Source organism: Musa acuminata, chromosome BXJ1-4 (assembly GCF_036884655.1).
Source record: "Musa acuminata AAA Group cultivar baxijiao chromosome BXJ1-4, Cavendish_Baxijiao_AAA, whole genome shotgun sequence".
Classification (NCBI taxonomy): domain Eukaryota; kingdom Viridiplantae; phylum Streptophyta; class Magnoliopsida; order Zingiberales; family Musaceae; genus Musa; species Musa acuminata.
In genome coordinates, this window is record NC_088330.1 from 25656201 (window position 1) to 25682750 (window position 26550).

Genomic DNA, 26550 nt, shown 5'->3' on the forward strand with positions numbered 1-26550 from the left:
TAGGAGGAAACCCTACCAAAGGCAGGTCTGCGAAAATACCTACCAACAAGGTTGAAAGACAAACGGGTACACTGTCCATACAGAAAACAAGCTTTCTCCAATAGCTAATCCATAATAAAGTGGTACACCCAGGTAACAAGTGTTAAGAACATCAGTTTAACAGGGCAAAAGCAAGCAACAGGTCCAGAAAGAGTAAAGCACTTAAACCTTTCTCAACACCAACAAATCTTAATAAATTCATTGCCAGCTATCAAGGATACTATAGTTTAACCTGGTACTTGGTCCCTTAGGTCCTAGACGAACCCATATAACAGCTTGTTACTGTCAAGACATCTGCTTCAGAAAGGTTGCAAACAAATCCATGAAATTCAGGCCATCCGCAAGAACTTCAAATGTTTGCTTTCTAGCAAGAACTAAAGTTTCTAAACTCATTTTGAGACTTCATATCTTTGCCAGCACTAAGACAGTATAGTATCCGAAATATAACTTTGCTCCAATGTACCTGAGCAGAGCTGATATATGTTTGACTATGTCGCCTTAGTAAGGTCACCCAGGACTTGTGACTCCAAGCTTCTCCTATGAAATTCTGAGATCTTTGCACATGCAGCACGACCACGTTCAAGGCAGTTGAAATAGTCAACCACTAGTTAAAAGCATCAGAGAAACCTGAATTAGTTTTGGGGAACATAGAATAAACATTTGTGTTTCTCTTTCTCACAGTGCCTTTTCTTTTTCTTAAAGCATTAAATAAGCAATTAGTAAATAAAAATCTCAATTTCCAAGTAATTACCTACTATGAGAAAGAACTTAGTAACATTTGAAATTACAGGTTACGATCAATCACCCTCAATAGACAGATTAATCATAAGACTAGACAGTACAGTAGAAGACAGAAGTGAATATCAAATGTTACAAATAATTACCCATCACAAGTCACAACCAAAAGTCAAGGATTGTAATCCAAGCTCTCTAGCTTTGCACTCATAAGATAATAATGGTGATGGAAAGTAAGGCAGAATTTGGACAGCAAAAAAGTAAACCAAATTTAGTTTTGGCTAATAAACAGATATTAAATGGCAAAGCAATTTCCTGATGGAATAAAGCCTGTCAAATAAAATCTCAGGCATGTATTATGCTGACTCCTTGTTTGGCAGTATTTTTAAAAAAATAATATTTTAAATATTTAGAATTCTCCCTTTCTATAGTTAGAAAATCATATGTGACTTGCAATATGGGGGATCATTATTCATGTACGAGTACTGGTGGTCTTTCGTGATTCAGTAAGTACCAGTCAGCATAGTACATACAGGATAGACTCAGCTAAATCAAATAACTCAGGGTGTGCCATAACATGTATGCCTATGTACCAATAAATATAGTTAGTATGTCAAGTCATCGTTTGGAGATCCCAATAAACATCAAGATTTCTGGAGCATTTTATATCCAGAACATATAGTTTTTCAGTGGGCTGTCAGTGTCTGGTATACATTTTTTTCAAGTAGTTACCACAAAAGATTATCCATGCCAGAGGGAACAAAAAAGGGCACATTTTTCACTTTCTTATCATAAGAGATTCCCAAGAACCTCCCAATTCCTCATCCCTTTTGATCACATGAGACGAGCCTTTACCCTCTCCCACCCACATCTTCTAACCACTAAACAGAGTGTTCTCCAGCCCCTCCTTTAACCCTTGCTCATTTTGCACAGTTCATCACAGTTGTCACTCCTTCCAACCTTCCTGTCCACTCCTTTACTAGATACTAAGCTTCTGTAACTCGCTATTGCCTTTAAAGGCTGGTTGCATGGACTAAAAAAAAGTGATAGTCAGACCCTTTCTGAGGGCTAGTTCTTGAGTTCACAGATTTCATCATTAACGTGCACTTTTGGTACTTAATTTTGAGATTAAATTATGATATTAAAGTTCAAACTATAATAACATAGAAGAGTTACATCAAAGAATGATCCCATCCTTCACAGTCTAACACATAATCAGGCACATGATGTGGAGAACTGGAGACACCATATAAAGGCATGATGACCATCTGAAGCTATAGAAATGGTGTCAAAATAAAGAAGTTGAATGGAAATTTGTTTTAGTAATCACCATGAACCAATTTCTAGCATGTGCCGACTGTACAACCATAACTTGCTAAAAGCATAGCTTAACTGGAGACACCATACTGGGTCAAACATTCAGCAAGCAACCATAACTTGCTAAAAGCATAGCTTAACAAAGTGTACATGACTTCAGAAAAATCCCATAAAAATTCCTCCAATTAACCAAATAAATAATTGAAGTTTCCATCATCAAGTTCCCCTGCTGTATTATTGTTGAGCATCACAAAAGGAAAAAAACTGCATTTACCATATCAGAGCAGGAATTTGACATAATACTAAGTGTGAGCCAAATTGCTTTGTTAAACAATAAAGATTTTGGTATATTAAGGCAGTTTTTAATATTCAACATTCCCTATCTCAACTTTGCTTCTTCACTAATGTTTGATTTTCTTGTACAAAATGGACACAAGGATTTGCATATTTTTATATTAACATGCTGAAGGATCAAATAGAATAAGAATAAGCATCATTAAGTTGTAAATTACAGGATATATACATTTCAGAGATGCAATTATGATAACAATCTTAACATAAAATAGAGCAAGAGGGTCCACATATTTTACCAACAGGATCTTATGTTATCCTATTATGTAAAATGCCAAAAACAGTAGACCATATATTGTAGCATTAGAATATAAAAAGATTGGTGCAAATTTTACCAGGCATCACCCCATGTGTAACAGATGTGATGATTCCGTTCTCAATTGGTCCATCAACCTCTGCTGATGGCGCACTAGGAAGGACTGATAGTGGAGAATTTGGAAACACCAAATAAGCAAATGCTTGAATTTTCTGACACAATGCTTAAAGAAGTCAGTGACCTTTATGGACTTTTGCTTTCTAGTGGAAGTTAATAATGAACTGTCTTTAATAGTCCCTCTATATAAAAGCAAGTGTATTATTGCATCTAGGTTAGGGGCAAATATGTTGGTCTTGTTAAATTTTCAAGAATATAAAAAATATTCAGACTTTCTATCAACACTCAGTAATGTTCTGCATTTGATTGCATTTTTTGTGAACTATAATGGTAAAAAAAAACTGACAAAAAATGGCAGTTCGAGTTTGAAACATCATTAGGTATGAAAAATTACACATTCGAGTCAAATGGTCTGGCAATCTCGTCTAAAGCAGATTACACATTTCTATCAACACTCAGTAATGTTCCGCATTTTATTGCATTTTTTTGTGATCTATTACGGTAAAATAAAACTGACGAAAAATGGCAGTTCAAGTTTCCTACATCATTAGGTATGATAAATTACACATTCTAGTCAAACAGACTTGCAATCCCATCTAAATCAGATTGATAAGAACAAAACTATTTGCATGGTAAATCTGGAAAAGAAACAGTGGCAAGATTGGAGAGTCAATGGAAAGGTAAATGGAATATCCTAGGAACTAGCTGGATTTGCAACCCTTATTCATAAAGAAAATAATTACATCAGGCATCAACTTGACAGCATGTTGTTACAGCTAAATTACCTGCTCTTCTGCCTTAGTAGGGTCTAGAATCACCGATCCACCCTCTGTTAAACCACAACAGATTGCAACTGCACAAGCCATCTTTACACGTTGAGTTTGGCATGCAACAATGATGGAATATATATGTCACCTTGATGAACTTACCAGCAAGGTGTTTTAAAGGAATACCAGCATCTACAAGTGCAGCACATGATGCATTGATGGCGCAAGGGAGAAGCTACAAACTTTGGTCAAGAAAACATTTTTAAAAAATTCCACACAAGAAACTTTTTGAGTTAGCTAATACATAAATATCTAACACTTTCCTACTGACTTTCAGCTAGTAACATTCAAATATACCTTAAGGTTCCATATGGTAGAAATCCCACCCAAGATATTCCACCCTCAAAAGCATATACTGAAAACAACAACATCCAAATTCCAACCTCTAAATCTTATCTCATTCAAATTCCAAAACCCATTTCATATGAAACTTCATAAGGATTTGAGTCGAGCATCCTCAAGAATCCACCTTTTAAAATACCTCCTCCTGGAATCCTACATCCTGAATCCAAGGTCTAAAGTTTAAAAATTAACACTCATATATATCATGCTCCAAATCACCCATGAAACCAAATTTGATTATCACTTGGAATTTGAAGAACCAATTAGAGTTTAGATTCTCACTTCGAATTTGTGCAAAAATCCTAGAATTTTAAATTCCCATACCAAATTTGGCCTATAACTTATTTTTCAGTAACATAGATATTCAAGGATATTTAAAAAACCTAATGCAGTTTGCGAAAGCAATAAGACTGAAGAAAAACTAGACATTACAACAATCATCATATTTACATGCCTATATTGAATGTTTAGATATATTATTTTTCAACAAAAAACATATAATAATATATAGGAGCCACACGACTGTCTATATTTGCATATAGGGTTCCAAGTGTGCATGCACTAGGCATTCCACGACATGTTTTCCACCTAGTCACTACCCCAATTGCGTTTGAGAAATAACAGTGGGAATGAATTTGAAGGGAAATAATACAAGTTCAAGGGCACAGAGCTTGCGAGGGAAAGTACCCTAGTATAACAAATGGCTTATCGTGTATATTGACACTATTCATATTATTAGCCTCCTCATACTGTAAATCAAAATTAATTAAGCTTGATGTCATCAAAAAGCGATAGCATCTCACAAATTAGTTATCCATAGACCAACATCCAAGTTGTGACCATCAGGATATCATAAGCTTCCAAAGAAAATTGGCTATATACAAGAAACAGCAAACAGTAGAGAAAATTTAGTGGAAAAAGATACAGCACCATCATCTCCAAAAACCTGCAACAAAAAGAATATTGTAAGGAAGAGGTCAAATGCATATACGAAACTGCAAAACATCTGGAAACTACATCTAAACTACAGAATCACGCTAACCTGAACTATGATAGAGGTTGTTGTATTGGGATGGATAGTCATCAAGCATATGCTTTGCAAAGTTCTCTTCAGGATCATCTCATATTCCTTTTCCAGTTTTCCTGAAGAACCAATGAAATGTTCTTGAGGGGTCACAAGAAGTTACAGAATAAGAAAGACACTATCAACTTGCAGCCAAAGTAAAAATAAAATTCCTACTTAGGGTAACTGTTTCAACAGCAACATGCTAATCATTGAGGAAGAAGGTAAATCATTCTATTTTTGCTATGAACTGTTATATGTTCATATATGTTCATAAAGGTTTATCTAGAGATACAAACATATCATAAAGGTTTATCTTCTCAATAAAAACTAAAGAATAATATATTTTCACATTTGTCATTGCTTTGACATTGTCACTTCTCCACTGTTCTCATGTATGATGGTTTCTAATCTTGGCAAAAACAAATTAAAGCACTCTCCACAATCAAGTTCTTCTTTTTGACTAAATCTTACCTAACTTTTTAAGCAATATCTCGTTAAAGACATAGATCAATCCATATATCAACTTAAACTAATCAAATGTCACTCAACGTGCCACACAACTATTATTATATTCATGGCATGGGTGTCGAGTCAAGTTTCCAGGTTTCCAAAAGGATCTGGAACTGGAGACTCCAAAAAACTGATAAAGTATCTACATATCCAAAATACTCAACAGGCAAAAAAAATGCAGAAGTAATTAATATAGCACTGCTAAAAAACTTCTTATCCAGCAAATTATAGAACTAGTTACAGGATTGCCCAAGGATACCAAAGTTCTCAGTGAAACCCTCCGATCACAATCAAGCTACCATGGCTTGAACTTCCACCTCTATGCTTTTATTATCAGGACCACTGCTCCTAGGTAAACAAAGGATGCATTGATTTTGCAAGGTTTCAGAAATAACAGCCTTGTCCCACATCAAATATATGTGATCTTACTATTGCAATCATCAATCTCTGAAACTATTAGACATGTCATAGGGTCATTATTGGACACAATATGGCAAACATCAGGTTTTGGTGTCATATCTTGAAACAGATTTTTTTCTTATTTGATTGTATGCTACAAAGACTTACAAAATCCGTAAGAAGTTCTGAAGGATTAAAATGTCCCTTCAGGTGATTTTGAAGAATTATGATGATCAATATTTTCAAAATAATAAGTAAGAACAGAAGTTTGTGATGCTTTTATAGGTTACATGCCGAAAGTACCATGCTGCCTCCAATGAGGTCCAAACATGCCGCTGAGATGGCAATCACTGGATTCAGTTATGTATTCCTACTTCGTCTAAACAGCCTCAATTTGCAGTATACAATGTGCAAAATGCATGGCCTAATACATATATCTATTTGACCATAAGTGTAATATCCATTTTTTTGCCCAAGTACCTGAACATAAATACAGAAGTTACCAGGGACTAAATTGCAAAAGACACAAATAAAAGATCAATTAGCTCCCCACTGCCTCTGTCCCGTGACCGCACCACCTCCTGCATGAGGGTTCTCATAAGAGAACGAAAGAAAGAAAGAGAAGGGAGAAGGAAGAGAGAAGATGAAAGGAAGAGAAGAGATAGAGGATCTCTCGTAGAAGAAGAGGAGGGAGAAAGAAGAGAAAGGAGAAGGAAGAGAGAGAGGAAAACGAAGAAAGAGAGAGAGTCTCTTGTATAAGAAGGAGAGAGGAGGGAAAAGAAGAGAGGAAGACAAAGGAGAGAAACAGAGGGAAAAGAGAAAAGAAAAGAAAAAAAAGAGAGAAAGCACCTTCGATATCATAGTACAGAGAAAAGAAAGAAGAAAAAAGTGAGATTTATCAAAAGCCCATTTTCATATCAGAAAGATTCTATTAAGCCCCGGAAAAGTGTGTTAGGTACATTTTTAAATTCTCTTCCTCTCCTACCAATCAGAAAAATATATAAGATTATAGATCAATTAATTGTGATGTTCCTAATTTAATATGAGACTTCCGGTGTGAAAGAAATAAAAGAAGAAAAATAATTATTTTTGAAAAATAACAAAAGAATGGTATAGGAAGAATATGATACATGAGGATATCATTTTGTGTAGTTTTAAATCTTAAGATGTTGATCTTCGTCATATTAATTTATATTATTTGAATGATCTAGGAAAAAGAAAAGGAAACATCCGAACTGTATTCGTTAGAATTATATGTTTGTAACAACGAAAAATAATTAAAGGTTAGTATACGAACACTCTAGCTGGTTTCGAAAGTAATAATGTATATGGTTATAATTTATAAATGTATATCATTACATCACTTATAAGGTATTTTATTACTTAAAAGTATTATAAAAAATATATATAATTGAAAATGTAGAAAAGCATATGATTTGAACAATTATTTCTTGTTTTATAAGTATTTTTTATTACTCAAAATTATTGTAAAATAATGTATATGTTTGTTATCAAGAAACTATATGAGTTGCATTTATTAAAAGAAATGTTTACTTATTTTTGAAAATGTCAGATTTAACATTGTATTTGAAAAGAAACAAAACAAGATTGATTATTGTTCAGATTTTAAATGACATACAAAAAGTTTGTTCAAACTCTTAGTTTGCAAAAGTATTAGATGTGTTATCTTAGGTGACATTGCAATTGTTTGTTCAATATGGCTATGATCTTAACCCTACTAATGGAGATTATACATTGGTTATAAACTAATTTCTTCTAGATCCTTACACATGAATAGATGTATTATCTACACCATAGGGTTAAACATGGTTTTGAACCTTGCCTTGTCAAGAATATAACGTGATCATAACCATTAATACTATCATGACTTTTATTCTAATATGTACACCTTAGATATGCTTACACTTGTAAATCCTTAGCTATATTTATGTTTATTTATGAATACTTAATGATAGTCTTTTACAGTATAATGATTTATGATATGATATATGATATTAGCTATAGTTATGCTTTTATTATGAAGTATTTAATTATATGTTGCTTTGAAAAGTATCACAAGCATTTTATGTTAGCAAATTATGATTTAAAATGCATATAAATTTCAACTTGTGTAAACTATACAAATATAGAAAGAGATTTTATTTTTATTTTTTTTAAAAAGCATGCACTGAACGCATAAAGAATTTATATATTTTAAACAAAGACTTATTCATGATAAATTTTGCTAGCATGTGAGTTACAATGCCCGTTGAGCTATGCTTTACTCATATGATTATTTTTAATTTTTTTATATGAGTAACTCATTTTTTATATAGATGGAAGAACAATTTAAAGGTCTTAGCACTACCGCACATTTAGATTATCTTGTATATATGCTATTGGGACTGGAACGTTATGGACTCTTAAAGAGCTATTGAATTAATTGTATAGGTTATAAATATCTTGTGAGCAGATTAATTATGAATTGAAATATGGAATAAATGTATTATGGGTATTAGGCCTTGCAATTCTTGTAAGAAAACTTCAGGGAATTGCAAAGTTGGACTAGGGCGTTACAATAAGTGATATGACAAAAAATGGTAACATATTTAGTTTAATTATTTCTATTATTTTCATTATTTTAGAACCTCAAATATATAGTTCTTGATAATAAAACATGACTTTTTATTTTGATATGGCAAATATTTACCATCCATTTACTTACACTTTATTATACAATTAAGTAGTTATACTTATATATTTGTTTAATTCTAATAAATTACATATACAAAGGCAGATGTACATAAAGAACGTTGTACTACCCAGTATGGTACAAAACACACGACACGTACCAATCTACCCGACGATCGACATGCAGACCTCCTCGTATTGGGCGACACTTGACAAACAAGGGTTTACCACCTAGTACACCCCATATTTTGGGAAATACAATTAAAATTTGACCATTACCAACATGTATCAATCGATAACAGTTGGATTTTGATCATACCAGATAAAGGGCTAAGATTAAATGGGTCCAACAGTCAAATTGATCATTGGACCCTATTTTAGGGCCGGTTCCACCCTTTAAAAAACCCCTCACTCCCCTCTTTCATTGCCACTCACTCGCATAACTTTCTTGACCATTGGACCCCATTTTAGGGCCAATTCCACTCTTTAAAACACTCCTCACTTGCCTCTTTCACTGCCACTCACTTGCATAACTTTCCCCCTCTCTCACTTAATCACTCTTTCTCACTCTTTCTCAATTAAGCATCGTAATTAGTGATTAGAGCTTGAAACATTTAAATGTGTCATTTGCCGGAAGATTTCTTTAATTAAAGGTATTTATGCTCTTTCTACATTTTAGTTAGCTTTTGACTTGATCATATCCTAATTAGTGTCTTATTATTATGAGTAATTATAATTGATTAGTGTATTTCTGACATTAGAGCTAACTTTTTAAAATTATAGCATGTTAAGGGTGATTGGCATCATTCTTTATAATTTAGGCATAATTAGAGTCGTTACCTTACTTTTATGGCCAACTGGGGGTAATTAAGCATGTTAAGGGTGATTCATTCTTTATAATTTAGACATAATTAGGATTTAGGGCCACTACCTTTTAGGGCCAATTTGGGTAGTTAGGCCCATGGTCTACCATACCGAAGCGTACCCCCCGTACCGGGCGGTACATACCGGTCTGATGGGTTTTCGATACGCGAACCGCCCGCTACCGGGCGGTACACCCCAAAAACCCCGTATCGGGCGATACGGGGCAAAATCGGGCGGTAACGGTCGAAATTTCGACTGTTACCGTCCGGCACCACTCGGTATCGCCCAGTACCACTCAGTAACGGTCGATTTCGACCGTTACCGTCGGGCACCACTCAGTAACGGTCGTACCGCACTGTAGCAATGCTACAGTGTTCCAACGATCAATTTGACCGTTGGAACTTTTTCTCCTCCTATTTAAACCATTCTTCTCTCCCCTATTTCATTATACTCTCTTAAACTCTCTCTCAAACTTTCTTTTTCTCTCCTAAACTCTATAAAACAACGATTTATGAATTCAATCGAGACTAATTTGGGAAGATTAAGAGGAAGAACTTTCTAATCAAGAGGTATGTATTTGTTTTCTTTAATTAAAGAGTAATTAAGATATTTAAGATTATGATTAGTGTATTTCATCATGAATAATATTTATGAATAATATTTATGATAGTAAAATAAGTTTTATTAAGTTTTATTAAAGTTATTTAATGCTACGATTAGTCATTTTAATGATGATTTAATCGAAATTTGTTCGATTTTATATCAATTCAATGTCTTTAATACCTATTAGGGTATTTGTCATGCTTATAGTAGTGTAAGAGAAGTAATTTATGAAAAATTAGCTATATTAATCGTATAATTAGTGTAGATAAATGATGATTTTATCATAATTTGAATCATATTGAATTAAAATTACATATTTAATATTTCTTTTATGTGTTTAACATATATATTATGATAAAATAAGTTTAATTATGTTTTATTAAAGTTATTAAATACTGCGAATAGTCATTTTAATGATGATTTAATCAAAATTTGTTCGATTTTATGTCAATCCAATATCTTTAATACCTATTAGGGTGTTTGTTATGTTTATAGTGTTGAAAGAGAAGTAATTAATGAAAAATTAACTATATTAATAGCGTAATTAGTGTATATAATTATTTTAATACTTCTTTTATGCATGTAACATATTTATGATGATAAAATATGATTAGTTATGATTTAATAAAAATACTTAATGTTGCAATTAGTAATTTATGATCGATATTTGGTCAAATTAATATGTTTATACTTTATAGTTTATTTGATTTAAATTTGATAGGATCATGGCACGAAAGGAACAGTCACATGATGATGCATGGGTTCATGCCCGAAAGCTAGATGGAAACCGTCATCATTGGCAATGTATTTATTATGACTACATTGGCAAGGGTGGAAGAATAACTCGAGTGAAAATGCAATTGGCTGGTGGATATCCTGATGTTGCAAAATGCAAGAATGTTCCAACGAAGATCCGTAAATTATTTCAAAGCAAGCTTAAACAAGCAAAGGAAGATACATTAAAAAAAAGGCAAGAGTTGAGGAAGAATATCATAAGGCTACACAGGAACCAGTTTATGCTCAGTATGAGGGTTGCGGCGATGAAGTCGACCCGGATCTCACAGCTGGGATTCGTGCATCATTGGAGCATCAGTATACGGTCGATGAAGCAATGAGGCATCGACGACCTGACTCACAATTGGAGCATGGCAGTGGTAGTAGAATCCAAAGGTCAACCAGCATGAGGCAACCAACTACTCCTTCTCAGTTAGGCCGAACTAGTAGCATGAGGTATGGTGGACTCCGTGGTTTTATGAGAGGTCTTGGCAGGAGGTCCGCACCAGATATTGTTGATATTGATCCGCAAGCCTATCCCCCACAAACAGCAAAACAGACACGGATTGACGATGCATACACAAAAGAAAAAAAACGGGATATTGGGAAGGCAATCTCAAAATGGTTCAACTTTAAGAGGATTCCAGCCAACACAGCCCAAGGTCCATATTATCATAGCATGATCTCTTCTATTCAAAAGTCTGGCACGGGGATCCAACCTCCAACACCGAAGGATATTTACGGCATGTACTTAGATGAGGAAGTGACAGAACTAAAGGATTGGATCAAATCCTTCAAGAGGCAATGGGACGAATATGGGGTGACATTGATGTGTGACAGTTGGACAGGACCAACAAGAATGAGTATCATCAACTTTCTTGTTTATTGCAATAGAAAAGTGGTATTTCATAAGTCCGTTAATGCTACTGAAAAGATCCAAGATGCAAAATACATTAAGAGCTTGATGGATACTATGGTAGAGGAGATTGGACCACAGTATATTGTCCAAATAATAATCGACAATGGAGCGAATTTCAAAAAGGTCGGTTTGCAATTGATGGAAAAAAGAAAAACTTTGTTTTGGACTCCATGTGCAGCTCATTGCATAAATCTAATGCTGAAGGATATTGGTGAGTTGAATTCGGTCAAGAATTGCGTAGCTCGAGCACAATCAATTACAAAGTTTATATATAATCATCATTGGGTCCACGCATTAATGCAAAAGTATGTAAACGGTGAGATACTTCGACCTGGAATTACTCGGTTTGCTACCAATTTTATTGCATTAAAGTCATTACAGCAAAAAAGGCACGGCTTGAAGGCAATGGCTAGCTCACAAGAGTGGTCTGAATCAAGATATTCGAAATTAAGCGATGGAAAGAAGACAGAAAAGGCCATTCTTTCCTTTAGATTTTGGGAGACTATAGTAGAAATCATTAAAGGTGTGGAACCACTTTATATTGTCCTCCGTAAGGTCGATATGGACAAGCGTCCACAGATGCCGTATCTTAAATATATGCTGATTTCAGCAAGAGAGGAGGTTAGGAAAGCATTCAAAGATGATTTTAAGGCCGACCAATACGTATGAATCATTGATCGTCGGACCGAAGTTCATATGGATCAAGATATCCATAATACAAGTAAATTCATATTCAGAATAATTTAATTTATTATTATTTAGATAATAAAAAATCATACTAACAAAATTATGTTTTGCAGCGTATTATCTAAACATGGCAATTCAATATCGATATCCTCTCGGAACGCAAAATAATTTCCTAACAACATTACAAAATGTTATATATCGGCTCTTGCCAAACACTACCGAGGCAGCCGATGCTCTTATGGAGGGTCGATTATTTCGAGAAACAGTTGGTTCATTCTCCAACGTTGTAGCTATATCGTGTCGTTACACTATGGATCCTAGTAAGGAAAAGTTATGCATATTGATTATCAATTATATTTAATGTTAATTATTTGTTATGCTAATAAAATCTTATTTATATATTTTTGCAATCGAGTGGTGGCTACAATTTGGAGGCGATGCACCACATTTAAGGAAGGTTGTCGTTCGTGTACTTTCACAGACAACAACATCTAGTGGTTGCGAACGTAATTGGTCAACATTTGCATTGATTCATACGAAGGTCCGCAACAAACTCTCCTACAAACGGTTAGAGAAACTAGTATATGTCCATTATAACATGCGGTTAAAATTACGATGTGCTGAGTTGGATAAGGAGCCAGAGGAATCAGATATTGATCCCATTGACCTCCAATTCTACAACGAAGATTCAGAGCCAATGTTAGATTGGATTGAAGCAGCAGAAAACCAAGAGGATCCTCTACTTGATGAGGCGGGAGATCCTCAGTGTCCTTCACGTTTTATCACTGAGGCAATAGAAGAAGAAGAAGAAGCACAACCCCAACGGGTGGAAAATCCCCCACGATTACAATATGGTAGGAGTCAAACTGCTCGAGGAACTACCGACACCCAACGGTCACACTCATCCCCCCAACGTGCAAAGGCAAAGGGGAAGGCAGTAGCATAAGTTGCATCGTTGGAAAGAATCGGGTCGGACGACGAGACACCTTCACAATCACATTCTCTTTCTCGCTCGGTCCAGAGATATGACAGCAACACGGACAGCAGTGCCTCGACAGATGATGGCGGTGATGTCGGACAATCGTTGGTCTCGTCTACACAACTTGAGAGTAGTGAATGGACTGAGGAGCAATATTTTACACATGCCACTCAAGATTCAGATCATGGAACTCGACAAGGTACTGGTCAAGTTTATGCGCGGAAGGGGAAGGGGAAGGGGAAGGCAGTGGATGAATATGAACAAATACGACAGAGCATACATGATATAGACACAGAAAGAGGCTCATCGTATTATGGAGAATCATACGGGCAACAACAATATGGTGATAGTTGGTCATCATTCTCTGAGCAACAACATTATACAGAACAGCACCAATATATGCCTCAAGAGCTGCCTCGGACAAATATGATTCATGACGATCAGTCTACGATCAGCACCACATTGATGCATCAATGGCACACAGTATATCAATACACTATGTCATAGGATCAATTTCATGATTGGGTCCAACAAACGTATCATATTAATATGTATCGGATCGAGGACCCCGATCCGCCACCCGTGGAAGCCCGTCGTTCGTTTTGGTGGTAGAACAACAATCAGGTATATCTAGATATGTGATAATTTATTTCATTTGAATTTTAGAGTTTATATTGTAACAAAATAGTCTAACAATTCAACTGATTTTTCTGTAGATATTTCAATCTATAACGGACTGAAATACGAACCTCGAACAAGACTACCTCAAAGCCTGAAAAAGATATGTGATACTATTTTTACCTAATTTACATTGATTTTGCTAAACTTATACTATTACTATATTTATTTGTAACTTGAAAACCCTATCCTAACTTTTTTTTCTAATTTTCAGGTATTTTGGAGGGATAAATCGGTAAAATCGGGTGTACCGCTCGGTACACCTCGGTACACCGGTCGGTACACCCGTACCGTACCGTACCGAGCCCGGGTCGAAACTCCGGTACGGTACGGTATGGCGGACCTTGGTTAGGCTTAGGCCTAATTACATGTTTTAGGTACAATTAGGGTCATTAACTTCGAAGACCAATTTGAAATAATTAGGTCTCATCGACATGTCAAGGGTGATTAGTGTCATTTTTTATAATTTAGGCATAATTAGGGTCATTACCTTACTTTTAGGGCCAATTTAGAGATAATTAGACTCAATCACAATATGTTAAGGATGATTAGAGCCAATTTGGTGTGTTTCTCTTATGATTAGTGTGTTTATGTTAATTTTAGGGACAATTAGGGTCATTAGGTAATATATAAGCCCAATTTGAAGAACAAGCTCAATTTGGTAGCATGAGGTAACGTAGCTTATGAGGTTTCATGAGTGATCAACACCTATAGTTGTCGACATTGATATGTAAGCCTATTCTCAATAATCAAGAAAACAGACAAGCAATGATGATGCACACAAAAAGAAAAGAAGCAAAATATTAACAAAATCATTGCCAAATAGTTTAATTTCCACAAGATTCCAGTGCATAAAGCCCAAGATTCATATTACCATATAGCATAATTTCATCAATTCAAAAGGCTAATATGGACACTCAACCTCTCATGCCGAAGGAGATACATGGTGTTTCTCTAGATGAGCAAGTAGCAGAACTCGAAGATTGGATTAAATCATTCAAAAAATAATGGGACTTATATGGGATGACACTTATGTGTGATTCTTCGATTGGACCGACCAGAATAAGCATCATCAACTTCTTAGTGCATTGCAACAGAAAGGTGGTCTTTCACAAGTCTATGAATGCATCAAAAAAAATATAAGATGCAAACTTTATAGAGACCCTCATGGATAATGTAATAGAGGAGATTGGCCAACAATAAATTGTGCAGATTGTCATCGTTAATATAGCAAATTTTAAGAAAGTTGGGTTGTAGTTGATAGAGAGTAGAGGAAGCCTTTCTTTGGCCTTGATGTGTAGCTCATTGCATGAACTCAATGATAAAAGATATTGACAAACTAACATCATTCAGAAGGACAGTAGCAAAGGCACAATCCATAACGAAGTTCATCTACAACCATCGTTAGGTGCACTAACTAATGCAAAAGTATACAGATAAAGAGATCTTCTGGCCTGACATCACTCGATTTGTAATAAACTTCATTGCTTTGAAGCTCATTCAACAAAGGGACATAGACTAAAGGCAATGGTCAAGTCACAAGAATGGACCAATTCTCATTATTAAAAATCACTTGATTGTAAAAAAATTAAGAAGAATATTCAGTTATCAAGATTTAGGGATTCAAGAACTGAAATTATAACATTATTCAAGGCACTTTATGCTATCCTCCACAAAATCAATATGGAGAAGCGTCCATAGATGCCCCACCTAAGACATATATTGATGACGACTAGAGAGGAGATTAAGAAAGCATTGAACAATAAGTGGAAGGTTAGTCAGTATATACATATGATCAATCGTAAGACAATAGTTCATATGGACCAAGACATTCATAATGCAATTATATTTAATTTCAACTTCATTTAGAATCTGAATAATTTGTACTTACAACATGTTATATTGACCAAATCGTTTGGACAATGTTAACCTTAATTCACACTAAGGCGTGCAACAAGCAATCATATAGGCGGCCATAGAAGCTTGTATATGTGCACTACAAGATGTGTCTAATGCTGTGATATGTCGAGCTCGATAAGGAGCCAGAGGAACCAGAGATTAATCTCTTTGACCTCCAGTTCTCCAATGAATATTTTCAACGTCAATCAAAATAGGTTAAAAGCAATAGAGAACAAAGGGAATCCTTTGCTTGATGCGATAGGAGACCCCCCACATCTATCTCATTTTATCACCAATGCCATTGAAGAAAAGAAACAACATCCTAGCAAGAGGAGATCCCCTCAATCTAAACTTGGCGATCAAACAAACTCGAGTCCATCTAGTCAAGGTCATGGCAACCAACAATCATAGTCGTATGCTTGTGCAAAGGTGAAGGGGAAGGCAATAGGATCAGCCGATCCCTTGGAAAGAATTGATGAGCAATAATTTTAGCCTGGTGGCAAGACATCTCTACCGTTGTCAACACTCTGCAACGTCCGTAGCAATGTCAACAACAATGCCTTAACCAACGATGACACCGACGATGACCAGTTGGTGGTTCCATCTACTTAGCCTTGGGTGGGACATGGACTAAGGGTAGCATTTTATGTATGTCATCTAAGATACAATGGAAGTGAGATTAATATTATCATAGTCTGTCTGTTGAAAATTGGCAACATGATGTTGAAAGTCTGAATGAGATAAATATTCTTCAATAATATTGTAGATGCTATTTTATAAATTAAAAATGAAAATGGAATAAATTACTTAATGTATGAGTTTCAAGGAATATATATGTATATATATATATATATATATATATATATATATATATATATATATGTATGTATGTATGAGTTTCAAGGAATATATATGTATATATATATATGTATATATATATATATATGTATATATATATATATATATGTATGTATGTATGTATGAGTTTCAAGGAATAGGAATATATATATGTATGTATATATATATATATGTATGTATATATATATATATGTATGTATATATATATATATATATATATATATATATGTATGTATGTATGTATGAGTTTCAAGGAATATATATATATATATATATACATATATATATATATATACATATATATATACATATATACATATATATATACATATATACATATATATATACATATATACATATATATATACATATATACATATATATATACATATATACATATATATATACATATATACATATATATATATATATATATATATATATAAGTTAGTTAGGACGAGAAAATTGTCAAGGAATATACATCAACAAAATTGTAAAACATTAAGATCTATGAAAACTCATATGCTTAGTTAAGAGTAGTTAAATATTTATATATGGTCTCTATTAATGTCTTTTTAAGTCTTCCTCCACCTCTCCTCGTACCACTAACATTAATCATTTCACCTCTTCTAACTATTGTATCCATAAGTCTCATAAGCACATGCTCATACCATATTAAATAATTCTCTCATTCTATCCTCTATCGAAATGATACCTAATTGTTCATGAATAAAAATTTTATTTTTTCTATCTTTCCGAGTAACTTCACACATTCACCTTAACATTCTTATCTAACAATTGTCTTACATAATTTTCCTTTAATATCAAAGGTATTCAATGATCACACAACACTCATGATGCCCCTCGCCATTTTAACCTTCCTATTTTTACTCTGAATAATATATTCATCTTTCTCTCCATCTTGTTAAATAATTGATCCAAGTTACAATAAAGTTTTTACTTAAAGGAACTTCTTGACTATCCAACTTGATTATATCCTCATGTCTATTCCTAGTACTACTAAAATTGCATCTTATATTTTCGGTTTTAGTCCTTCTTAATCTAAATTCTCTACTATCTAAGGATTGTCTCCATAACTCAAGTTTATATTTAATTCCATTTTAGCTCTCATCAACTAAAATAATATCATCAACAAATAACATACACTTGAGATATTTCTCTTGTAAATGACTAGTGAGTTTATCCATTATCATTATATAAAGGTAGAGACTAAATGCAGATCCTTAATGTAATCTTATACTAATAGGAAACTCACTAGACATACTCCTTATAGTTCTAAAACTAATAGCTACATTATCATACATATCTTTAATAACATCAATATAATCTATTTAATCAATTGATAAGTTCAATTTATTATGCTGATATCCTGAGAAAATTAAACATGTTGCTATAAATGAAATAAGAACTTGTCCAGTACATGGTTCATAAAAAGTAAATTAGTCTCATGGGGGGGAGGGCATCATTGAGGCAGTTACTTCCTTCTAAAAGGATATACTATTTTCCTTGACATTATGGACAAATGATTCAAAAGACAATTCGCCCCACTAAATGCTTCTATGACTTAATAAGAGTTAGTTATTCTCAGGCCAATGTTGCAGGGAAGTAGGGAACAAATGAGACCAAAGGAGTTAACCTCTAAGATTATATCTATGATGAATATTTGCTTTAGGAAACAAACACTTTCCAGAAGTTTGTATTATTCTTGTATGTCTTCAGCTAAGCTGCATCAAGAACAGAATGGAAAGCCATGAGGAATGCTTAAATTGCAATTTGCAATGTTGACCCAAATATAGTGAGGTGATTATGTTAGTGCATCCTTGTGTTTTAACCTAAACATGCACTTCATTAACCAGCATTAAGTTCAATCTCTTTCTTATTTGCAATGATGACCCATATATGGGGAGTTTCACTTGTGTTTTGACCCAAAATGGATCTCTTTGTCATTCGCTCACCTAAATCTTCAGCGATATCATGTGGAAGAAACATGTTTTATAAGATATTTGCAATAAAATTGATGGAGAAAACTACATGTTCTTCAAAATATAATTTCAAAGGCACAAGAGAAGAAAGGATAAGGAGATGAAACAAACTGGTTAAGGGGGTTACGGAAAACCCAGAAATGAAAATGAATCAAAGATTGAGTCGTTCATTTGATGGAGAGTAACCATGCACTCTGTCTTGTCGTCAAAGTCGAGTTCCAACAACCTCGATCAAGGCACGCAACCACCTCGGTGCGGTTCTTGGATGACAAGAACAGGGACCCCAATCAGAGAGTAAACGAGGAAAGTTCTTGCTTTATTTCCATGGAGCAAGTGGCCTAAGAAGGGAAGAAGGGACTCTTGCTACGGTTTTCGAAGAGAGATATGGGAAGGGGACGAGTTCTTGCTAGGGTTTTTGTAGTGAGAAGGGATTCTTGCAAGGGTTTCGCAATGAGAGAGGATTCTCACAAGGATATTCAGGGTGAGAAGAGATTCTTGCATGGGTTTTTGGGGTGAGTGAGGATTTTTGCAAGAGTTTTTGGGGTAAGAAGGAATTCTTGCAAGGAATAGTATTGTTAAAGGTAGCGCTAAAAAGCAGCAAGGTTCAAAAATGCCTAAGGCACTAAGTGCGGTGAAGCGAGGTGCTCACCAATATAGAAATAATAAAAAATATAATTAAAAAGAAAGTTAAGCATTAAAATAAAAACTAGACAAAATATGAGTTTTACATTATTTTATATTCAAATTATCACTACTAAATATCAAATTACATTCATTTAACCATATACAAAATATTAAAGTGCTAAATTGTCTGAATCTAATAATAAAATAACAAAACAAAAGAAGCTTAACATCAAAATTAACATTATGCAAAAGTATAGCAAAAATTAACAATTCAAAATTCTCACAGTCACAAATACAATAATTAACACTATTCATAAACAATTCATAAGTATTAACTATTCACAAACAAAAAATAATTTTGTAGGGGAGGGAGGGTAAGAAAAGGAGCAGGTCGATTGAGAGTAGGGGAAGGCAACGAAGGCTGATGGCAGGTAAAGGAGTCGTGTTGCACCATTGCCATCGCTAGGATAATACCGATTGTTGGTCGTTCAAAGAGGGAGGAGGTTTGGGAGAGGGTTGTTGTGCATTGGGCAGGAAAGAGGGAGGAGAGAGGATGGAGAGGGGGCTATGGTCCGGGAGAAGGGAGGAGAGTTATCAAGGAGAAGGAAGATGCTAGTGAGGAAGGGGGAATTGTGACAAAGGATGGGGGAAGGGGAAGACGCTAGTGAATGCTAGTGCGGACGATAAGGGAGCTGCGACGAAGGGAGATGTTAGCGGTTGCGGTAAAGGAGGGAAGGGTGTTGTCGTGGTCCGGGGAGTGTGCTACCACAAAGGAGGAAGAGAGAGATACCGAGGAAGAACTCGTCAGAGGAAGACATCGTCGTCATCGTTTACCAATGGAGAGGAAGACGTTGCAATTGTTGTTCGTCGGTGCATTGGAAAACACTGTAGTCGCTGTTCGTTAGAGAGGATGACGCCATATTAGGGCTTGTTCATGTGCGCACGGGGTTTTAGAACTGGATGATAGAGTTCAATCAAACCCGAACCATCAAGAATTAGGCTCGATCAAAGATCCAACCAAGCCTAACCTTTAACAAGCGCACGTTTTGTCACGAACGATCGTCGCGCACCCGCAACAACTTCGTTCAACGAACCGTTCGTCGCTTTTGCATGCTTGTACCGAGACATGGCAGCATGTTTTGCCTTAGTTTATATGTTTTTGCTTGTAAAAATGCATGTACGAACAGGTTGCAGCATTGCAGTGCGACCGCTCACCGCGCCGGGCCGAACTGCATAAAACAGCTCCGTTTTCGCGTGCCACGGCTTGTTTTCTACAAGCCGCAGCTGCACGCGAAACATCAACCATCTCAACACCCTGGAACCCCTCGGGTGGCACAGGGCTGGATGGGACTTCGGTATATTGTCGGGCGTTGAAAAACTCTTCACAAGTTCGCACATTTACTTGACGAGAACTTGCTTTCGCGCCCGACACCTGATGAGCAGTTGTTTGTAGACTTGCAACTGTTCGTCCTACGTTCTAAAGTCCTTGTTTTCCTCCTTCCTCTATTTTCTCCTGTGCACACAAGATGTTTGCTGAATTGCTTGTAAAGCTTCCCTCTTTGTGAGACACCGGGACTTGTCCGTCGCTCGTTTTCAATCTAATCAACTTTCTGTTTTACAGGTCCTTCGGGACCTATACGAGATTGCAACTAGGCTGACCCTTTGCGAACGCATATGTCGCAAGGGCGCCTCATGACTTAAGCAATCCCAGCTAAGCCTGAGAAGTTGGCGCAAGGGTGCTTTGTGACTTAGGCAACCCAAGCTAAGTTCGCGTCTTGGCCGCAAGGGTGCCTCACGATTTAAGCAATTCCAGCTAAGTTCGTGACAGTTTGGCCCACCCAGCCCTTAGACCCAAGCGCTCACCTGGACCATGACCAATTGAAAGAGCCCACCTGACCCAGTTTCGAGGTGGCTTGGGCCTCACCTCACCTCGCCTGGGCGCATAAGTGAGCGCTCGGTGACTTCAGTAGCAAGGAAGAGAGGTACCTAAGATGGGAAGGAGACAATCCTCGTCATCATCGAGTTCCAGCCAGAATAGGGGCACACGACCACCATCGAAGAATCCTACACAACCAAAATGAGAACGTCGTTCACAAGGAAGGAGAAAAGAAGGAATCAAAGGGGACGGATCGAAGACGAGAATAGATTCTTGCTAGGATTTCAAGGGAGAGAGCGACCTAAGAGAGGAGGGGAACAATAAGCAATCCTAGCAAGGAAGACAAGAGGCGAGGGTGAGTGCACCCCACACGGAAGAGGGCAATTCTTCCTCTCATCAATATTCCAACCTCACTCCCCGGAAAGCGATAGTAGAGATAATTGAGATCTATGGCGTTGTATATTAGAGGAGGAAAAGAAAGGGGGAGAGAAGAAGAATATAGAAGAATACAAAAAGAAAAGAGAAGACACGTTATATTGCCAAAATAATAATATACCTAATCAAAAATAATAATAATATATGTGATCTAGTGGACCTTTTCATTCATAATTTTCTCTTGTCATAATATATATATATATATATATATATATATATATATATTCCATGATAATTTTCTCTTGTAGTAATTAACAATATATATATGTATCAATCATTTTCCTTTATTATAATTAACATGTATATATATATATTCCTTGAAACTCATATGTTAAGTAATTTACTCCATTTTTACTTTTAATTTATAAATAAGATTTATAATATTATTGAAGAATATCAATCTCATTCATACTTTCAACATCATTTTGCCAATGATCAACAGGCATATGAGATTATACCCACGTAACATTTTGCCAATGATCAACGGATAGATCACGGAGCTCGATGATCCATGTATAACGTTTATACTTATGACGCAGAAGCTTGTCGTATTCGCAACCATCATTTTATGGAGGATCCTATGGCCGACAAATGTACAATGATAGTTGATCATTGTTTTCCAAGATTGATCGTTCTTTTGATACAAGTAGCAAGTCAATGGCATCATCAGAAGGTCTAGTGTACTCTAAACACCCCAGTCATACATGATATAGTCATACTTGCCTCAGGAGACTCCAAAAACATGTGTTATTTAGGATGATTAGGCAACGACCATTAACTACGTTAAAGACCAATGGCATTAAGTTTACTAGTACACTATATATAGATTCATAGGATCGAGGACCCTGATCCATGGGCTATGCAGTCCCATAGTTCATTTTGATTGTTCATTTTAGTGGTCGAAGCAAGTATATAAAATATGATTATATTTATTACTTAATATGTTAAAATCTTAAAGTGTCGACACGTAATCTAACATCTTAACTCAAATCTTTGTAAATGATTCAACATCAACAGAAGAAACAGAGGAGCATGCAGCAAAGTTGCTCCTCAACTTCAAATAAAGATAAATTTGTTATCTTATCCTTATTGCGACTTATCTTATTGAAATTGTATTAAATTATAATAAAAAAATCCAAAATAAGATTATTTTTATTTTTTAGGTATTTTCTAGGCTTTTCTGGCGATTTTCCTGTTTGTTGATGCATTCCGACATACCAACACATGATACACCGATACTAACTAGTGCATATAGATCCGAACTAGGACCGGCACTGTGGATTGACACGAGACCATGAACCTTGGATGTACATACCACAAATGTGCCATGCAAAACCTTAACTAACACAAATTGCAGTCATTTTTAAGACATTAAACAATCTAATGCAGCTACTCAGCAAACAAATAATTTAAAAAAAAAAACCATTATTTGATTCATATTTTTGTGCAAGAGATCAGAGAGAAAATTATAAATGAGCAAATATGAAATACCTATCTGCCCGGTTTTAGGCTTCCATATAACCTCTATAGAGGCTTTCTCAGGGTTCTCACCCTTCTTTGTTCCAGCTTTTGGTCCATATACTGCAGCCAATACGATTGTATCACCTAGGATCAAGGAAAGAAGAATATAATCACTTGTAAATAGCAATTTCTGTACACCCAAGCTAAAGTAAAAGACAGAAATTAACTATATGACCAAACATAAATCACAACTTAAAGAACAAAGTATAAGCTCATTCTATGCACATACATATGGAGGTAATCAGATTATAAGAAAAATGACTAGCAACAATATAGAACATACAAACAAGCAGAGAGATATTATCATTTGGTAAAAATTAAATACAACAAAAAATTTATATGAATTTTTATTGCACTTGAAAAAAGTAAAAGTGTAATAATTACTGTATTACATTAATCCAAATGACAAGAAGAAAAATATTCAAAACATCCTGAACAAAAAGACACACCAATTCTGTTTCACGATCTATATATCTTGCATCCCTAAAAGAGAGTTTGATGTGAGACTGAGTATGTCAAATTGAACTGATACTTGATAAATATCTGATTGAGTAGTCAGATTCCACTTTTTTACTCTGAAATGGAAGATTCCGGAAGAAAAAACCATAAACACCAAATAAACCAACTACACAACCAATTGGAAGCTTTTGAATACTAGATATGAAGTAAAATCTTGATCCGAGAGAACCAAATTTCACTTTCCAATAAATTTGAACATTACAGGAGCAATAATCCCTAAAACCCAATCTCCATAACATGACCAAAAATAAGGGCAAAAGAAGAAGGAATCCAGAATCTTACAGTAAAATCCTATACAATGAAACACAATCCTTGTAAAGGTAGAAACAATAGAAGAGACATGACTTGAATTGATGCAATGCAAAAATTACCTTGTTCTACTTGAGCATAAACAAGCATATTTTACTCCAAAAAATCTAAACAAGCGCTATGATGCATCATCATATCCAAGAAGTACAAAGATTTCCACCACAACCATAAAATCCACCTATAGCTTGTTATAGAGTATGATTTTTTCTCCAAATCAAATAAGTAAATGCAACTAAACTGTCTTGCAATCCCTTCAAACATCTAATTATTTCCCGAATTAATCATGTATCCAAGATACTCACAGCAAGTGATAATACTGCCGCAGAAATAAATACCAAAGGCCTAATAATAAAACAAAGTTACACATAAACTCCACTATCTATCCACCTATGATTAGAAGTTTTATTTTATAAAATACAATCTTATGTCTAAAACCATCTAAACTCTCCTGTTAGCCTTCTAAAATATCTAACTATACAAAAGGATGAGCCTGGTGGATGAGGTTACTACCAATATGGGTCTAGGAGTTTCAATATATGTAGTCTTACCACTATAAGTAAAGGAAGCAACATCCATCATACGAACTGTGATCACCAAGTTCACAATTGAGCAACCATACCGTGATGCTAAGGCTCCTCAAGTTCTTGGTAATCTACAAATATTTGGAACGACTTCTTTTAGAATGTCAAGGCTAAAGTCATACATTCTGGAAAGCTAACGATAACTTCAAGTGCTCCACCAAAGCATAAATCGACACACTAGATCTGACCTTATTACCCATGAAATTTATTCTTTCCATTAGTCTATTTAAAACAAACCACAAAAAGATTAAGCACATTGTTCCTCTAAGCAATACCAACATATCTGATCATAAACAGCAAGACAAACAACAACTAATGCTACCAGCAATGCAGACCACCAGGCATACGTGGTAGAAGTTGTTTCTCAAGCCAAAGAAGGCTATAAAGCAAAAGTTAGCAATATGAACAAACAGGTTACCTAAAATATGAGATTTCACAACAGTACTCTTGATGTTGGTTCAGCAGCTTTCCAAGTTTGATTTTCATTTTAAGTGTATCTTACTACTAGCACTTTTTGGGTTATCCAATCTGCATATATCGGCTTAAACAGTATAATCCATTTTCAAGAATTATTGAAAAAGAAATACTGTAATTTGGATTCTAACAGAAGGGAATGAGGTGAATAGCATATTAGACGAGAGATCCTAAAGGCATGGCTACAACTAGGAATACAACAACAGCCAACCAAACCAAAAGCAAAATACAAGAGATGATAGCCCAACAATCTCTGAAGCTGCATTTCCATAGGATCCAAAAGACAAATTGAAGTTCATTTTAGCATAATCAGGCAAGATATTCTGGGTCGATGCTAAACGTTATATAATGACTCAAAGTAAAAGTGATATCAATGCCGAAGACATGTGCCAAACATTATGAATCGTTGCCAAATGTGGAGTAGGAAAAGAAGGCATTAAATCAAACATACAGTGGACACCCGAAAGAGTATCAAATCCACACAATTATATCTCCTTTCACCACAAAATTCGAACGGATGTTACCTTGGGACCAGCGAGCAGAGCCGTGAGCTCGGTGGAGGATATTCCGAGAGCAAGCGAGCGGCCTCAACTGATTGACGCTACGTCCGTCCGCCCGATCCACCGTCATTGCTCCCATTCACCACGCTACACCACTCACAGCCGAAGAATCAACCAAAATAGTCTGCTACTTGCGGCGGGTGTACGTCTTCTGCCGTACGACTATGGAGAGTCAGCGAGAGGTGGCCAGACTTCGACGCGGCGGAGGTGGGAGGGGACTAAAACATACAGAGGTCGCCGGACGCCCACAGGCGCTAGGAAGAGGTGCAGGAGAAGGCGGAGGGCGCGTCTGGTGCCGAAGACATGAAGAAAGGTCTTTGCCGAGATGTATGGCGGCTGATCGTGGGGAAGGAAAACCCAGAAAGTGAGGTTTTCGACGGTGCCAGAGGCGGATGGGGGCGGAAAACCCCGTAGGTTTGGGTCGAAAAGGTTCGAAGCGTTTTCTATCGTGCATCTTTAAAATCGACGAAAACACATCTTTAAGATGTGAGATCTCAACGGCGGACAAAATTATCCTCCAGTTTCAGGCCATTCGACGTGCGAAAAATAAATTATTATTTAAATATAAATTACATATACCTGCAAAAAAGTTAATTATTTTATATTTATCCTTCCAACATAAGTTTATGGGCTGTTTTTTTTTTTAATACCTATATTTGGATATTTTCAGAACCATATCCCTAATTTTCTTTTTTTAAATCCTTAATTTCAAAATACCAAAACTACCCTCACCCCTC

At 35.5% G+C, this 26550-nt stretch overlaps 1 protein-coding gene across 1 annotated transcript; it reads right to left on the reverse strand.

Annotated features, from left to right (window-relative positions):
• Positions 1-26308, reverse strand: LOC135651144 (exosome complex exonuclease RRP46 homolog). The gene is made up of 8 exons (XM_065170997.1): positions 25778-26308; positions 23341-23454; positions 5027-5127; positions 4910-4930; positions 3745-3817; positions 3601-3668; positions 2778-2910; positions 1-643 (listed from the first exon to the last, which is right to left on the reverse strand). The coding sequence occupies exons 1-8, from the start codon at positions 25890-25892 to the stop codon at positions 528-530; spliced, it is 741 nt and encodes a 246-aa protein (XP_065027069.1). The 5' UTR covers positions 25893-26308; the 3' UTR covers positions 1-527.
• Positions 26309-26550: the final 242 nt, after the last annotated feature.

Coding starts and splice junctions, on each gene's coding strand:
- LOC135651144 (XM_065170997.1), bottom strand. CDS start 25,892: ATGGGAGCAATGACGGTGGATCGGGCGGACGGACGTAGCGTCAATCAG. Junction 4,931..5,026: donor CAACCTCTATCATAGTTCAG/GTTAGCGTGATT, acceptor TTTTTGTTGCAG/GTTTTTGGAGATGATGGTGC. Junction 3,818..4,909: donor TTTTTGGAGATGATGGTGCT/GTATCTTTTTCC, acceptor CAAAGTTTGTAG/CTTCTCCCTTGCGCCATCAA.